We start from the raw sequence: 17,587 nt of genomic DNA on the forward strand, positions 1-17,587 counted from the left end.
GGTGAGCACTTACCTGCCCATCCTGTCCCACGTGGTGTATCTGTAGATTGCCCTGCAAAATGGATGAAAAAAAGAGAGATCAAGAATAAAAATGACTTCAAGACATAGTGGCAAGAACTTCCCCATGCCATTGGTAAATAACCAGCAAAACCACGAACACCAATTCTACAAAAACTCAACCCTTGTAGAAATAAAAACTCAAAACAAAATATTTAAGCTGAGTTTACAGGTTAGTTACTATTTTTTCTTATAAAAACTAACAAACTAAAAACAAAACATTTTCACTCCCCACCCCAACCACAAATGCAAATGTAATTTTTTTCTAACTTTTATTTTGAGAAAGTTTAGACTCACAAGAAGAATCAAAAGTGGTATATTGAGAAGTCCCTGAACCCATCACCCAGCTTCCCCCATGGAGACACCTTACATAAGAATAGTGCATTATCACAAGCACAAAATTGGCAGGACACAATACAATTAACCAGACCACAGGCCTACTGGGATCTCACCAGTTGGAAATTCATTTTCACTTGTTTAAAAAAAATAAATAAACGATTTAAGTTTGATAGGTTCTGCTAAATGTCTCTTTGCAGACATCCTCATTTTGACAAAATAATTACTTAATTTTTTTTTAGTTACTTAATTTTTAAATGAACAAGGTAAAACTTTATTGTGATAAGAAGACAACTGTATATTGTAACCTATTACAAAGTAATCATTAATGTTATCAACAATGTCTTCCAATTCATTGTATTTAATTCCTAATGGAAACAAACAAAATACTGGGTTTCAGCTATGAAAACTGAAAAAAGGGACAAAATTGGTTTCAAAAGTTTAAATTCAAGAATTATTCTTATGCCCAGCCCGTGTGGCTCAATGGTTGAGTGTGGACCTATGAACCAGGAGGTCTCGATTCGATTCCTGATCAGAGCATATGCCCGGGTTGCGGGCTCAATCCCCAGTGTGGGGTGTGCAAGAGGCAGCCAATCCATGATTCTCTCTCATCACTGATGTTTCTATCTCTCCCTCTTCCTTCCTCTCTGAAATCAATAAAAATATATATATTTTAAAAAGTACTATGATTCTTTTAGCAAAAATAATATAAAAAGTGTATGTTGATTATTTCCTTTTATTATTATATAAATTTTCATTCTTTTCAAATGACTACTGGCAAATTAAGCATTCTAAGTGTACACGCCTTCTAGATTGACACTTCTTAATTGTCGTTTGGTCTCCCCTTGTCTGTGTCTTTAAAAATGAAGCCTCCCTGCCCTTCAACAGGACACCCCACTTAGTCTGCAGGTGTCCTGCACTACTCTGTGCATTTCCCGTGGAACCCACATTACAGTGAGCCAGAAGGCTCTCCATTCACCATGCAGCTCCTTAACTCTGACAGTCATACTTCTCAGGGCCATCTCCAAGTTCACTGCCTGCTGCTCTCCTTCCCCTGCCCGCAGCTTCAGCCACATCAACGTGCTTTCTCCCACTCCCTCGTTTAGACACATAACGATTACTGAACTAATTACTCCTATGAATGAATCAATCCCCTCCTTTGACCAGGTATTTACCGTTCCTCTCATAGGAATTCATCCAGCCACGTATCCCCGTTCTTCCCTCAGAACCTCTGCTTATCTCTTCCCTTTGCAGGCTGGGCCCACGGACAAATCTCCGGGGTCAGAATGAAAGAATTTCCCTTAGAAAGCATCCCAGAGCCCCTCTCTATTTTCTGCACCAGCGAGTGCTCGTCACTTCCGGCCCCCCTAGCATACTCATCTCAGTGCACTGTGGGGAGCCTCTACCTCACATTTTCACACAGCAGCAATAGCCTGCATAGCAACCTGCACAGACCGGGAGCTCAGCAAATGCCTCACACACGAGTCAGTAAGCAAATTACCACCACCTCCACCTCAGCACCCTGGGTTCTGGAAACTGAAAAGTCAAATGGGCATGAATGCCTTATCTACTTAAGGAAAGCAGCCTAGCATGCCGCTAGAATGTGAGCAGAAGTGTCCACAAAGCAACTCTGAAAAGCCATTAGGCGCCACTGAACTAATCAGATGCTTCCCTCCAAAGGTTCTCCTGAAAGGCTCTTTGACAAGTCAAGACTTGCACAGTCGCTGCTGGGTCTGTACCTTGCCATTGGTGAGGAAACCCAACACCATGTAACAACACACCACAGTGCAGGTCTGCACAAAGCTGATACTATCTTCCCAGCCTAGAAATAAGTATGTTTTTTAGCTCCCAGCCGATGCTGCCAGGGGCACACCGTTCCATACCTTGCTTGGCCAGCAGAGCAAGTGTGCACTGCTTGACAGTCATGGGACAAAGTCAGAGGAAGACAACTACACCGAGTCTACTGATGCTATCCTGTGCTGTAGGAAACGATCGTCAGTGTTCCCGCAAGAGGCAGCCAACAACCACCCATGCCCTGTACAAGGCTAAAAGGCAAGGTCCCCCGTGAGGGGTTCAGAGAATATCAGTGCCATGACCAGCTGGCCTCACCTTCCAACAACCCAGAGAAATGGTCTACCTGATCTTCACACACCGACCCCCTATAGCAGCTGATACACATATGCAACAGCACCTGTGCAACTGGGATGGACTCCCTGCATTGTCTTTATCATGGATTAGAATTAATGAAAAGTAGAACGCCACCAGTGTTAAGAAGCCTGGATCTCATGAACTTAAGGCAGCTGAGGCAATCCTAGGAGTGGCAGGAATGGGGAGAGCCATGAAAAGATGCACTAAAAGCTCACAGGATGTACATGTGCAGTCTCACCAGTTCCCATTCAACCCATAATGTGGGCAGTGGTTTTCCAGAGACAGAGCACAGGCTCGTAGAGGCAAGGAGAACCTGTGAGGTCATGTCGCAAGAGCAGAGCCTCACCTCCTGCTCTTCCCACTCCCCATGCTAGGGAACTAACTCCCCAGGGCAGGAGAGCAGGGCCAGAGCCATGCTGGGAACTAGATCTGCATCTCAGATGGGAAGACAGGAAAGCAGGGTGGGCAAGGAGAAAAGGAGTATTCAGAGGTCAGCACCAGCTAGAAGCAAAAACTGGATATAGCAAGTGTTGACAAAGAAAACTAGACTGCCCATATAAACCCGCAGTGCAGCAAAGGCAGGAGGACAGGCAGGGCCAGTTGGTGCCCAAGGAAACGAGAGTCAGGTGGTCAATGCTGGACATCGTGTTGTCTGGGGATTCCCAGTTGTCTGCCCCATTTGACGAAGATCAGAATGCAGAAAGCCCACAGGCAGTGCTGGTGGCCACGACTCACCTCGCTGTCCTGCGTGATCTGCACCTGCTCCCCTTGAGGCACCTGAGCGATGTGGAGGTGACCCTGTGGGATCCGCAGCAAGAGAAGACAACAAGAAGCATCAGAAGAAAATCAAAACCAGAGGAAACAAAAAACACTTTCCGAAATTTTTGTTCTTAACTATATGCTCACAATTCAAAAAAAGACCAACTAAATCCTGAATAGTGTTAATATAATATGCACATAGTATTAGCTACTTAATAGCCTCTTGAAATTAAACTGTTAGTATATAACACATACAGAACATTTTGCAATAATTCTTAAAGGAGCAATGGAGTGTTGATGTTTATATCTCTCTCTCCTTCTTCTTTCCTTTCTGAAATCAATAAAAATACTTTTTAAAAATAAAATAAATTTCTATCTTAATGAAAATGGATATTAAAGTAAACTACTGTAGAAATTTCTATTGATTTCATTTTACTATGTCTTAGGAAAATTCTGTTTAAGTCTTTAAATTTGCTTAAACTGAACAAGCAAATTTCAGAATATGAAGAACATATAGAAAAAAATGGAAACAGAAATTTCCAGAAAATTAGAATAACTTTTTCTTAAAAAAATCATACTATTAACTCAGAGTGATCAGAAACTTTGTGTGCCCTAGTTGGTTTGACTCAGTGGATAGAGCATCAGTCTCTGGACTGAAGGGTCCCAGGTTCGATTCCAGTCAAGGGCACATGCCCGGGTTGTGGGCTCAGTCCCCAGTGGGGGGACATGCAGGAGGCAGCCAATCAGTGATTCGCTCTCATCACTGATGTTTCTATCTCTCTCTCCCTCTCTGAAATCAATAAAAATAGAAGGAGAAGGAGGAGGAAGAAGGAAGAGAAGGAGGGGAAGGAGGAAGGAGGAAGAAAGAAGAAGAAGGAGAAGAAGAAGAAACAACTTTGTGGAACTATCCGGCAAGGTCTCCCAGAGATCTGGGAATGCGGCATGGCTACACAGCAGTGTGGGATTGTGGGGAGGAGACTTGTACATGTGCATCTACATCGAAAACAGGTCAGGCAATATTTTTTAAATCTAAGAAACACATACTATTTAAATAGCTGGAATAAACACTAATAAATAAATCAAACATCCAACTATACAATGCATTTATGTTTGTAGAAACAGGCAGTAAATAGTTCCAATAAACCTTAACTTTGCTCAGTGATATTGCTCAGTGATATGAATACCCATGATTGTATTTAAAAATTTTATCTTGTCCTGGCCAGTTTGGCTCAGTGGATAGAATGTCAGCCTGGGGAAGGAAAGGTCCCAGGTTCCATTCTGGTCAAGGGCACATGTCCAGGTTGAGGGCTCAATCCCCAGTAGGGGGCGTTGATGTTTCTATCTCTCTCCCTCTTCTTTCCTTTCTGAAATCAATAAGAATATTTTTTAAAAATAAAATAAAATTCTATCTTAATGAAAATGGATATTAAAGTAAACTATTGTAGAAATTTCTATTGATTTCATTTTACTATGTCTATGTGAACTGTGTCCAAGTTATTCTGAAATTCTTTCACAAAACTTTCTTAAAGAGTAACTAACTGCCTTTGTGACTGTCAATTAAACAAAGAATTCACTACTTTTAACTGCTTCATCTCTTCTGGAAGAAGAAAAACTTCATTAAAAGTCCTCATCAAAACTTTCTGTAAGCCCACCCGTTTCCAGGCAGTGTAACATCAAAATGAGACAGGTGGCATCAAACTGAGGTCACCCTTGGATGGGATCGGAGTTCCAGGAGAAAGCCCTGGTGATGCAGGTTTACAAAAAGAGTCTGGGTGTGACTCAAACATCAACACAATCTCAGGTGCACACTGAAAACATCCCATTCTCTAGCAAAGTTCCTGCCCCCCACATCTTGGCCACAGAACCCACACGGGGTCTGGAGAAATTTCCACCTGGGCTGGCACCACCACAGACAGAGCAACAAGGCTTAGTGGACTCATCGCTGAGCTAACTGCCCACACAAGCTCAGTGCATGTCCCACAAGCCAAAGGAAATGCTACACAATAACTAAGGACACCAGCTTTTTCATTGACCCCAAAAGGAAATTACTTTTTCTTCCCCCAGTAAAAGAGCACTTGTGTTTCCAAAGTGAGAAAATATCTATGACACCATCTATGACGCCTCCCAGGAGGCAGCAGCATGGACCCTTAGAGCTGATAGTAACCACTGGGTGCAGCACAGCAATGAAGGGCCCTCGACAATGTCAGGGTCACCCAGTAATGACCTTCCTTTTGAAATGTAAGAGTTCGTACCCTAATTACTTCTACTTTAACATGCATTTTGCCCTCATCCCAAACTATCCATGTGATCCAGAAAAGCAGGGAGAACTGGTCTTGCTTTTCTCAATCCCCGCCACACCCTCCCTTCCAGTTCATTCATGGAGACAGGCTAGTAGAAAGGTACATACTACTTGGACCTGTCCATCCTCTCCAATCTGGTGGATCTGGACCTGTTGGGCGTTGGCCAGGGCATAGTGCAGGGCCTGTGGCTGGGGCTGTGGTATCTCACTGGCAGGTGGCGGCGTGCTCATCAGGCTCTCTGTGGGAAAACAGACTCAGCATCAGCCCAGCAGACTAGCGTAGGTGCACACATCTAGGCTGCCTTCTCTTCCCCAACCCCAGCCCCAACCTCAAACTCCCACAGAAGAGGAAAGGAAATTCTTCATTCTGAAATCCAAGTCAACATGTCCCAACGGAGAGCATGGCGTTTTGTAGAGCTTATCAGTAATTAGCGTTAGATAACTAAGATTTCTGACCTGTAGATAGAAGGAATCTAAAGAACTGACTATTCACCAACAGACTATTCACATCTACTTATTTAAATGAAATTCCTCAGGATATATATTGACAAGATAAAAAATACAAAAAAAGCAGATGTTAAACTCTGTTTTAAATCAGCAATAAGTAATATTTGTCCTTGGACAATTAAACTAACTAAAGAAAAAAGCTCCACTCACTTATTTAAAGATACACCTCTAATAAAATTTTACTTTCTATGTTTAATCCAAAATGATATGTTTGTTTTGATAATGTGTATTAATTTTAATTGTAAAATCTCAATCAGAGAAATTTTCTTAAGTACTTTAGCTAAAGAAAAGCGTTTCGTGAATTTTTTAAATGATTTAATGATGGGCATCAAATTGACATGGTATATTGAGTCCCTGCATGTATGTTTTTTTAAGTAATATAGCAGCCCGACCGGTGTGGCTCAGTGGTTGAGCATCAACCTATGAACCAAGAGGTCAACACATGCCCAGGGTTGGAGCCTCGATCCTCAGTAGTGGGTGTGCAGGAGGCAGCTGATCAATTATTCTCATCATTGATGTTCCTATTTCTCTCTCCCTCTCTTAAATCAATAAAAATAAATAGGTAAATAAATAAGTAATACAGCTGTATGCCAGAAATTACATCCTTTTAAATTATTTCAAAGTAGAATTAAAAACTTCAGGTGTCAACATTTTAAAATGTCAACATAAAAATATGCAAAGAAGAACACTTTTCCAAACTTCTTTAAGATGGTAATGACCAAAACATTTAAAATCCACTCTGCCAGTTAATAAGAACTATATAACTAAATAGGTTCCTAAATAATTTCTGCTCCAATATTAATAAAAATCAACTAATTTTGCTGCTTTTCAAAAATATAACCAAAAGGAATGACAGTCCCCAGGGTTCTAAAAAACCATAGATGATAGGATTTGTGTGTATAATGGTTCCCAAACCTAAGATTCAAATTACTGAACTTACCATTTAATCAATAGCTCCCTATAATTATACAACATTAAGACCACTTTAAATTCATGTTTTGTAATTTATATAGATATCAAAGTCTAGTACAAAAACTTGCATTGGTGACTTTGTGATCAAGAACAGACCAAGATCTACGGCAAGTGACAAGAGACAAGCATGGTCGGATTGACCCGAGGCCAAGGGACAGTGCTGATGCGGCTCTGGAGCACAGTGCCCACTGGAAGAGACTGAAGCAGAATGGACAGGCCACCAAATGGGCCTCCTCTCCTCTCTGGCCTGGCTCTTCTCTATGTCCAGTGGAAAACCAGCTGCAAGAGCTGGTTCCCTGCAACTCTAAAATATTGGGCACTAAATAGATGCCTACCTAATCTCACCAATGAGACCTGTGGGGGAAAAATGCTGAATTGTATTTTAAACAATAACATGTAGCCATCTTAAAATCAAGCACATATAAAAATTTATACAGTGTTACTAGATAAGTGAGAGCAACTCAAATGTTTTAATAAATTGATTTTTTTAAAACGCTTTGAAACTAGTGACTTCATGGTTTGTGTTCAAACTGGCAGGACTAACCTTGGCTCAGAATTTTATTTATAGCATTTATTTGGAAGTTCCTTTGATGTCAGCTGATAATTCAAAAGTAAACAAGACACCCCAGATGGAAATACTACCATTAACAAGATCCTGGTTTAGTTACATTTTACTGAATTATTTCTGTCACCAGAATAGCCTTACATATCAGATTTGCTTTGTTAGACTGAGTATGCTAAAAGGACAATGACAAAAATTCCAGAAGTCCCTTTAACCACCTATTTTGCTTTACCTAGTTTTAGCCAAATATGCAGGATATTAAAATAGAGAACAATTAAATCAACACAAATTTAAAAAGCAATGTGCTTTTCTTAAAGTTTGATTTTTAAAAATGAATATGCTCTGTGTTTCTCTCAAAACTAATTATTGCAGTGCTCACAAGGAGGAAGCCTCAAGCAAGTCCGGTTGTGGCTTCCCACTGACACGGAAGCAGCATTCTCTAACTTAAGCTGACATGTGTGCATAGAGTTAAGGCTTGAGTTGCTGGTACCCAAGTGGCAGCTGTAGATTCTGCGGGTGAGGGGACTCATTCAGGACCACCCCCAAGTCCTGCAACGCAAACTGCTCCAGGCTGCTCCCCTAAGCGTACCTGATGCACTGTACGAGGAGGAGGAGGACGGCGTTCTCCGAGAGAAGCTCTTGACGGCCAGGCTCTGGCCTCGCTGTTTCCGCCGCCAGGCTGTCCGGCATTTGGAGTCGATGCTCTGTTTGATTCGGTACCAGTCAGATTCCGTGATTCCAAATTTATAAAAGAGGTGACCTGGAAGAAGACGTCCCAAAAAAAAAGCACCATGAGGTGAAGGCCTTCCTTTTGGGCCCTGGCTGTTTGGGAGCAATTTGAACACAAAAATGTGATTGGGGCTGAGAGCCCCCTGCCTCTGCCCCACAGGCATGCTGGTTATATGTTATAAAGTATTTTCATTTATTTAAATTTTAAATAACTCTCACTGGACCCACCCAAACCAGATGGAAATAAGGTAACAAGCTAGGTGGTGAGGCTCACAGGAGCTTCCCAGATGCTCCACAAACTTTTCTCTCTCCCCTAACTTCCTTAATGTAGAAAATAAAATCAAATATCCCAACAATTTTGTCAAAACTGTTTTTCCAGGCCCCAGCTCTGTTCATTTATGTCTTCCTGGCTGCCTCCCTCCCTTCTTTCAAGTCTTGGCTCAAATAGGACCTCAATTATCCTATCCTTAACCAACCCCTTTGACCCTAAGGTTCCTCCCACCTCCACTCCCGTCCTGGGTCTCTAACATTTCAGAGAATTTATATATTTATTGTGTTTACTCTTTGTTTCTCTCACAGACACAGGGATCTTTGTTTTGTGCACCCAAGAACCAAGACTATCTGGGCCCATAGTAAATGCTTCAAAACTCGATGACTAACTGGTGACTACAACTCTTCTTAAAACATCTCCATTGCAACTTGAGTTCTGTGTCTGGCTTGTGGAACTCTTCATCTGCCTCCCCATCAGAATGAAAACTCCCTAAGGGCAGAGGCGATTTTTTTACTCCCTAGAGCAGCGGTCGCCTACCTTTCGGACCTCCCTCATGGACCATCAGTTGGAGACCACTGCCCTAGAGCCCCCACACCCAGATAGAACTGAACTGCTAGTCACAGAGGGTGCATGTAGCCTTGCAGTCCAGTAGGTTAGCCTGCACTTAACAGAGCATATTACTGGCGCCCACATTTGTTAACCTCTTACATCACAGATAGCTCTCAGTATGTGCCACCCCTTATCAACAAAGAGGAACCCGGTGACATGGGAGGCCACTGAGGAGTGGGTGGCAGGTGGAGACCCTTCATTGCCAGCCCTGCCCACCTCTCACTAGACCACACCCACCATCTCTTCTTTATGCTGAATGAACAGAAAGTAAGGTCATGAACATGGGAACTACAAGAAATGCTTAAGCAGGGTGACCTCCTCTCTAGCTGGCTCATGCAACTTCACTGATTAATGGGAAAACAAATGGATGAAATTCAAAAATTGAATAATAAAAAGATTAAACTAAAAAACATCCTGTTTCAACTACTAAGAGCATTAAGTTAGGACAATCTACTGAGAATTAACTTGATGCACAATTTCTAAAATCTGTCCCTCTCAAGACCAAAATACTACAAATAATCAAAACAAAGGCAGTGTTTGTTCTCTTAAGTACTATATTAAGTATCAAAAGTTTCTTTCATCTTGGAAAGACATTTATGGAATTTTTCTATGAGCATATGCTTAAGACATCTTTGACTCTAAATGTAATGAAAACCCAAATTTCTGTAATCTAGATTAAAAAGAAATTGAGGTAAGGAGGGGTAGGATTTATAGGATCTGAAAGAACAAAAACCTAAGGTAGTTTTAGCAGCACTGTAATCCTCATGCAAAAAAGGAAATATGTAAACGAGACAGCATGAATCTTTGCTTTCTGATATTCAGGTTACCTCTAAAATAATCACCGAATCATTCATCAATACCTACTGAGTGATTGCTATATGCCAGATATGGCTTTAGGTGCAGGGGATGGCTCACAAACTTCCAGGCTAGTGACCAACATTAGTGGTAACAAAAGCAAACCACTGCCATACTTGCAGAAGAACCAAATATTAGCTGTAGTTGTATAGTCACCGGAGAACCCAACTCCTGACTATAGTTACAGGGAAGTGCAACTATCAGAACTATAGTTAGGTAGCTACAGGAGACCCCAACTCCTAACTATAGTTGCAGAGTTGCCCAACTACAACTGGGGTCTCCAAGACAAGAAAAGAAACAGCAATCACACACAGTATCAAAATATCTTATCTATATCTATATATATAAAAGCCTAAGCGACCATTACAGCAGAACCAGTCGACCAGTTGCTATGTTCACACTGACCACTAGGGGGCAGACGCTCAATGCAGGACGTCCCCTGAGGCTTCCCAGATTGCAAGAGGCGCAGGCCACGCTGAGGGACACCTCTCCCACTCCCTACAGTGACAAATTTCATGCACCAGACCTCTAGTTAAGTCATATGCTTCAAGAGAAACATTCTAGCCCTAGCCAGTTTGGCTCAGTAGATAGAGCATTGGCCTGCAGACTAAAGGGTCCCGGGTTCATTTCCAGTCAAGGACACATGCTTGGGTTGTGGGCTCGATCCCCAGTAGGGGGTGTGTAGGAGGCAGCCAATCAATGATTCTCTCTCATCATTGATATTTCTATTTCTCTCTCCCTCTCGCTTCCTTTCTGAAATCAATAAAAGTATATTTTTAAAAAGAGAGAGAGAGAAACATTCTACAAACCATCCTCCTGTTCTCATACCTTCACATTCAAGGAAAACCAACTGAATGCCTCAAGGGATAAATGAAATTATACACAATTTTAAAAACTTGTCAGGAACAAAAAATATATACAAGATACACATGGTATATAAATATAAGAAATGAGCAAAAGCGTGAACATGTAAATTCAACTTTGTAAAAACCAATTTGCCAGTCAAAACCTGGCTTACATCCTTTGACAAAAAAAAAATATACATTCATATAGTTATATATTATCCATTTTTTAATTCTCCTAAGACATCATATTACATAATTCCTTCCAAAAGCAACTCAAGACTCAAATGCATGGCAAATGCCACCCTGATGACTGCCAAGAAAAACTAACTAATGAATCAGCAACACAAATGTTCCCCTGCCGAGTGCCCTAGGGGGAGGGACAGGGGATGGATCCAATGGGGCAGTGGAGTCAGCTCTGCCCTCAGAAACCCTTGGCCATCAGCGGACAGCTCCAGGAAGGAGTCCTGATATCAGAGGGTACAGCCCCCTGACCGCATGTACTGCTGAATGCTGCTATTCTGACTTTTCCTAAAGCGTTCTTCATTTGAACTTAACTGTACTTCACACTTGTGAAGCATTTTATCTCATAAGAAAACCTCATAAAATGAGAATGCCATTACCCTCACTTGAGTTACAAGCTGAATTATCAGTTAGGAGTGAGATCCGGCTTTAAAATTTAGGCCTCCAGCGCCCACCCATGTGGAGAAGAAATGGTCACAGCATAAACCCCAGGAGTGCTTCACTCTGCCCCTCAACAGCACCTAAGAGACCCCCTGGGGGACACTCAGGGGACCAGGGAGAAGGTGACATCAATTTCATGCCACAGTCTCCGCTCGTATAACTCCCCACCACTAGGCTATCACTCTGGCTGCCCTGTGTAGGTGACATGGCTCACTCTAAGGCCATTTCTGGTTGCTGCCCAAGGGTCCTTGCACAGGGTCCCTAGGGAGCTGCAGAGCCATCTCACCCAAGGGTGAGCCACATAGCTCTCTCAGTATCTTTGTGGGAGAGCTGCTCAGCAGGCAAGCCCCCAGGCCACCCCTAGAAAGACAGCCCCTGCGAGCTGGCCCATCTGCTTTGCTGGCAAGCTATCGGGCCACCTACTGAAGATCTGAGAGTCCATCACTGTTAACTGCCTTCCCACTTTCCAGAATGCCATGGTTGACAATGGTGGTTCAAATCACAAAACCAGATTCCCAGCTCTCAAATAATGAGCCCCACAGAGAGGCTGAGACACACTGTGGGAAAGAGGAACAGAGGAAATCAAATGAACAGAGACGCAATCTCGCATGCCTGGTGGGTGGCAAGGGGCTTATCAGTCACAAAGGAATAAAAAACACTATCACTGCTAATGTAATCTCAAGTTCAAGAGGGGGAAATAAGCAGAAAACTGAGTGCCAGCAATTTACTTGTTAAAATTACAGTCTTGACTTCATAGTGACTGGCCTAGAAAAACAACAGCAATCTTCAGCTCTCTGAGTGAGAGGAAACTGGCCAGCATGCTCCCTCATGTGGATGGGTTCAGCACGCCTCGCTGACATACCATGCACCTCCCATATCCAGTGTGTCCTAGCCTCAAGGCCAGGTCCACCCCTTCTCCCCAAGCAGTGGTGATCCACTGACGGAAGATAAGCACGATCAGGGACACCGCTCCTCAGTTTATAGCAGGAGAGCCCGATGCCGCTGTCAGGCTCTCCAAGCTCAGAATGTGACCTCCCTTGGAAATACAGTCTTTGCAGATGTGATTAATTACATTGAGATGAGGTCATACTGGAGAGCAGTGGGCTCTACATCCAATATGACAAGTATCCCTGTAAGGAGAAGAGACAAAGGGAGAAGACGAAACATGTGACGACAGAGGCACAAGACAACAGGGCTGTGTGATGACGGAGACACAGGGAGAAGACGCCAGGTGACAATGGAAACACGGAGAAGAGAGCCGTGTGGAAACAGACACAGGGAAAGACGACCGTCTGAGAATTACTAAAGGTGTCCACGTCACCCGGAGTCTGCAGAATCATCAGAGAATCGGTTGCGCGTGACCAAGTAGCCAATGCCCACTAGCCACTATTTAAGCTCAGTGCTCAGTATTTAATCCATTTGTTCATTTGTTCGGTTTTTTTGAGTAACAATCAAATTAATTAAAAAACAATTAATTTGAGTAATACAAATTAAACTGAGACAAAAGGAAAAAAGGTCAACAAATACTTTTAACCTTTCAAAATGCCACCTGAATTTTAGCACTGAGAAGGCAGCGATTTGCAATGGTTCCCAAATGAAGGAGCGCTCAGAAGGTAGCCAGCTTCCCCACCTACAGGGAAATAGGACTTGCCTGTTCTAATGATGCAGTGTCTCCCCCATGCCACTCGGACTCCCAGTGGTGACTCCAAAGCAAGTCCATTCATACCCAACCCCACCCCCATCCCCATGTGCTTCTGCTCTGAGTCCCACTGCCCATCTTCCCCACCAGTGCTCTGGAACGTTCTCCAAGCTTCCACCTAACAACCTGTGTGTCACAGCCTGCACACAGGTTCCAAGGCACCCCTCCAAATCATTGGCACCCCTTGTTAGTAGCCCTGTGACTCCCTACAGGAACAGTGGTCCACCACCCAGCGGCCATCACACTGCACAATGCTGGGCCAATCCAGGCCACTCTTGGAGCCTCAGCACAAACACCGTTCTCCCTCAGGGCCTTCGACATCAACCACTGCAAGTGTGGTCAACTGCCCTGTGACTCTTGGGGCTGCAGCTGTTCGCATATATCTGACTGCATACTGTGCAGCTGGAATCACTTCTTGTTCATCTTTACATCCTAACAGCACCTCGCACTGTGGGTTACACTGTCACATACCATCACATGGTTTGTCACCATGCAAACCCACGTGTTCTAAGGCCGCACACACATGTGTGCCATGCCCACAGATCTAAGTGGTGCCCTCTGCACTAGGCATCATGCTCTAAAGCATGTGTTGGCAGTGGGTCGGCAGACTTCTGTCTGCTTTTGAACGTCAAATTTATGGAACACAACCACACCTATTTGTTTACATTTGGTCTGTGGCTGCTTCAGAGCTGAATAGTTCACAACACAGACCCTATGCCCACAGCCTAACACATCAACTGCATGTCCCTTAGGAAAAGTCTGCTGACTCCTGCAACACTGTTCATCTGAAAACTGATTAATTAATTCCCACCTGAGGGACTGATGTCAGCTGATTTCACATGCAGTTTCTCAGTAAGCTACTCAAAAGGATTCTCAGGGTCTGAAAGGCCCACTCCCTGTCTTTCCCATGGGCTGGGTACCAGGCAACACTTATTAAAGGAAATGCCCAACCCAGAAATCCCTCTCCTTGCTCTGTGACTAGTTCTGACGTCCTCTCCAACCCAATAATGGAGATCCTGACTCGTCCCAGAAGCCCTACCTCACAGGGCCCACCCCCCAGCCAGGTCCTCCTTTAAGGAAGTGAGCAGAGAACAGGAAACCCACACTTACACCGGATCCCATAGATGGTGAGGGGGTCGAGCTGCTTCTTGCCATGCTTCCCCTGGCCTGAGAGGTTGGACACAGCCTGCACCTCCCGGTGGAAGAGGTAGTCCAGCAGCGTCAGCGCCATCTTCTCGGCCGTGCGGCAGTTGGTGCTGATGTGCAACATGTCGGAGGGGATGATGGCGCAGCGCACCCGCATCTCGGGGTTGTTCTCGTCCCCCAGCCAGGTGCCATTGGGGTAGTCCTCTGAAAGAGAGAAGGGGGGTCTCAGACAAACTCACACACTCCAAAGGGCCCAGTGCTCATCTCAAATATACACAAGAAAGATCCATGGGGGCTGTCAGCAAATCGCTCCCCCAACCTCCCAAGTGCTGGCCAGGAAGACTGGGGCAATTCCTGTGGTCACAAAAGAGTGGTATGGGATCTTACACCTGATCAACAACAGAAACGAGGACATCATTCTCCAAGGACTGGCCTGGGATTCTGTTGATCATCTCAGGAAGATCAATGTAATATGTTGTAACATAAAAATGTTCTGCCTTGGAGACTGGCTTCCACAGGGCTAAGCCCACCTGATAACTCACAGAAGGTAGAGCACTGTATGTTGTTGGCATGCTTGCCACCTACCCGATGGCCTGCCCAGAGCTCTCACAAGTCTGATAACAGGTAACTGTGGAGGCCCCACAGCACCGATGACAATGCTGCCAGGACCCCACACACAGGCCTGTATGTCTGGAAGAGGTGGCATCGGACAAGCTCTAGCCTCAAGCCCTGGATTCTCTTTACAACTCCAGCAGGACAAAGAGCTTTTTAATACTTATGTTTGTTTTCAGCATCACCCTGCATCTGGAAGGGCAGCAAATTAGAGTGGCCTGAGAGTTCCAGCATCAGGGAAGAGAGAGAGAGGCCGCTCACAGAATACACTCGCTTGGGTTATGGCTGTGAATCTGGCCATATTAGCGCAGGACAGCCACACACAGTGCTCCATCTCTGGGATGAGAATCAACGCGCAATCCTGTGTTTAGAGGACGCTGTGACTCAAGTCTCCACGTGGAACTGTTCCAAGAAGAGGCCGCTTGGAAGCTGAGCACGTCCTAAGTGAGACAAACTATTTGCATGATGTAAGCTGTTGTTCTGACCTGCTGAGGAGTTGGGTGGCAGCCAGCTCAGCATGAATAAAGGTCTCAGGGGATGCTAAGCTTCCCACACTCCTCTCCTCACTCTGAGTCCTTCCACTGTCCTTCTGTGTGTCACACCCTCCCCCTCCCTTGGCCTCCCAGCAGTGAACCTGGAAGTATACAGATCAGAAGCACTTCCCAGCCTCCTGCTCAGAGCACCATGATCCCTCTCCTCTCCTCACCAACGAGATTTCCTCTCCTACCACTCGTTCTTCCTTTAATCCTGTGGAATGCACATTTGTGGCTTTAAGATCTCAAAGGTTACTAATAATGGCATGAACACTACCAAGCCTGGCATCTACATGCCCCAGCCTTTGTTTTTCTCAAGGGTCATCTAAAATGCAAACACCCAGAACTCGACATTCATGTGTGGAAACGGCCCCGTTTTCTCTACCTTCAGCAAGGCCACAGTGAAAATGAGGGTTGGTGTGAGGCTAGGAGAGGGAAAAGGGAGGGCAGTGAGGGGGCCAGCTCTCCCACCCAGAAGGAGAAGCATTTCACTAAGACCACAACCCAAAAGAACTACCGACTCTGCCTTGAAACTCAGCAGCTTTCCAAACAATCTCTTCTGACCCTAACGTGGAAGCAAGTTAAGGTACAAGATATAGTTAGTTACTGCACAAATATGCCACTATGGGAGGGAAGGACCTCAACAGGGAGAGTTGGAGCCTCCCTCTGGCTGGCCGGGATATCAGAGGGACACCAGCTTTCTGCTGAGTGTCCACTAGGCCTGGGCTGCCAAGTAATGTCACAGCCACAGTTACCACTGCTTCAAAATTTCTCATCAACTTTACTCTGAAGCATCCTGATATTTACATTCCAGCTTCCATACACAGAAGAAGTCCTCAGAAAGGGTGGCCAACCTGCCCTGCTTTGCCAAAGGCCTGGGGCAGAGCAGAAAACCAAGTGGCTAGCTGTCTATGACTCATACACCCTGCCTCCTTCACAGGCGGCCTCTCCCAGCTGTGCTCCTGAACCATGAGATTTCCAGGAACAGGCGAGGCGTGGTAACTATGGCAAGATGACCCTTCGCCACGGGGCAGACCGGCGGTTGAAGGACTGCTTAGGGTGGTTGAGACTAGGCTTCTGGCTTTGGCTAAGGCCAAAAAAACAAATCACAAATCTAATTTTTGGAACTCAAAGTAAGAGGTGAGTAAGTAGTATCATTTCTCATTAGCGTCGATGATTTGAGAGTGGAGATGTGGTACCATGACCATATGCTCAGAGACATGCATTTTTCTGACCGTCAGTCAGCTACTATTACATTTAGCCATTTACAGAGAAACCAAACACACACATGATCTAAGTATGGATGAGATGGGACCTCTAGAGTAGAAGAACCACACTTCATCAGTAACAGTCAATCCATGAAGCAAACCAGAGGGAGGGAGGGGGAGCAGAAAGCAGAGGGAGGGAAGTGAGAAGAGAAAAGGCATAAGGAATGAGGAACAGGAGTGGGAGATGCAGAAGGGAGAAGAGGAGAGAGAGGAGGGCTGCTATAGAGAAAAGAAAGGGCAGGTGCTGAAGCAGGAACAAGACAGTCTTCTGGGAACAGGAAACTATACTTTGGTTCAAAACATGGTTAAAGACAGTTAATGAACTCAGTGGGACTGCATATTCATGCCCGAGTCCCCAGGACGGGATGTAAGGGTGTGTCCCAGACACATCACCTAAAGGGGACAGCAGGAGGACTTGGAGGACTGGAGGACGGGGGCTGGAAGGCCATCTACGCCTTCCCTGGGAGGCTCCCAGAAACAAACTCTGCCCCTTGTGCCAAACCCTCCAAAATACACCATGCTGAATTCCAATCAAATCAAGCCTGAGAGGGACATTTAGCCTCATGACAGATCTTTGCAGAGTGGAGGCTCTGATTAGTGATGAAGTTTCTAGAATGCAGGAATCCTGAGATCCTCTAGGTGGCTGGCTGCCTCACCAGCTAAAAAGACAACAGCCAGCTTTCCCACATCTGGTTCAGA

General features: G+C 44.7%; 1 protein-coding gene across 3 annotated transcripts in view; it reads right to left on the minus strand.

Annotated features, from left to right (window-relative positions):
• BANP (BTG3 associated nuclear protein) overlaps positions 1-17,587 on the minus strand; it is a 121,033-nt gene that overhangs the window by 31,821 nt on the left and 71,625 nt on the right. For 2 of the 3 annotated variants that reach the window (XM_028142951.2, XM_028142950.2), the window contains 5 exons: positions 14,440-14,679; positions 8,230-8,400; positions 5,708-5,838; positions 3,277-3,348; positions 14-52 (listed from right to left, as the gene is read on the minus strand). In XM_028142951.2, coding sequence (XP_027998752.1) covers positions 14-52; positions 3,277-3,348; positions 5,708-5,838; positions 8,230-8,400; positions 14,440-14,679 — 653 coding nt within the window. The remainder of the gene's footprint in view (positions 1-13; positions 53-3,276; positions 3,349-5,707; positions 5,839-8,229; positions 8,401-14,439; positions 14,680-17,587) is intronic. The other variant, XM_054710609.1, reaches the window with a different exon arrangement.

The sequence above is a fragment of the Eptesicus fuscus genome, chromosome 21 (genome assembly GCF_027574615.1).
Source record: "Eptesicus fuscus isolate TK198812 chromosome 21, DD_ASM_mEF_20220401, whole genome shotgun sequence".
In the NCBI taxonomy this organism is placed as follows: Eukaryota; Metazoa; Chordata; class Mammalia; order Chiroptera; family Vespertilionidae; genus Eptesicus; species Eptesicus fuscus.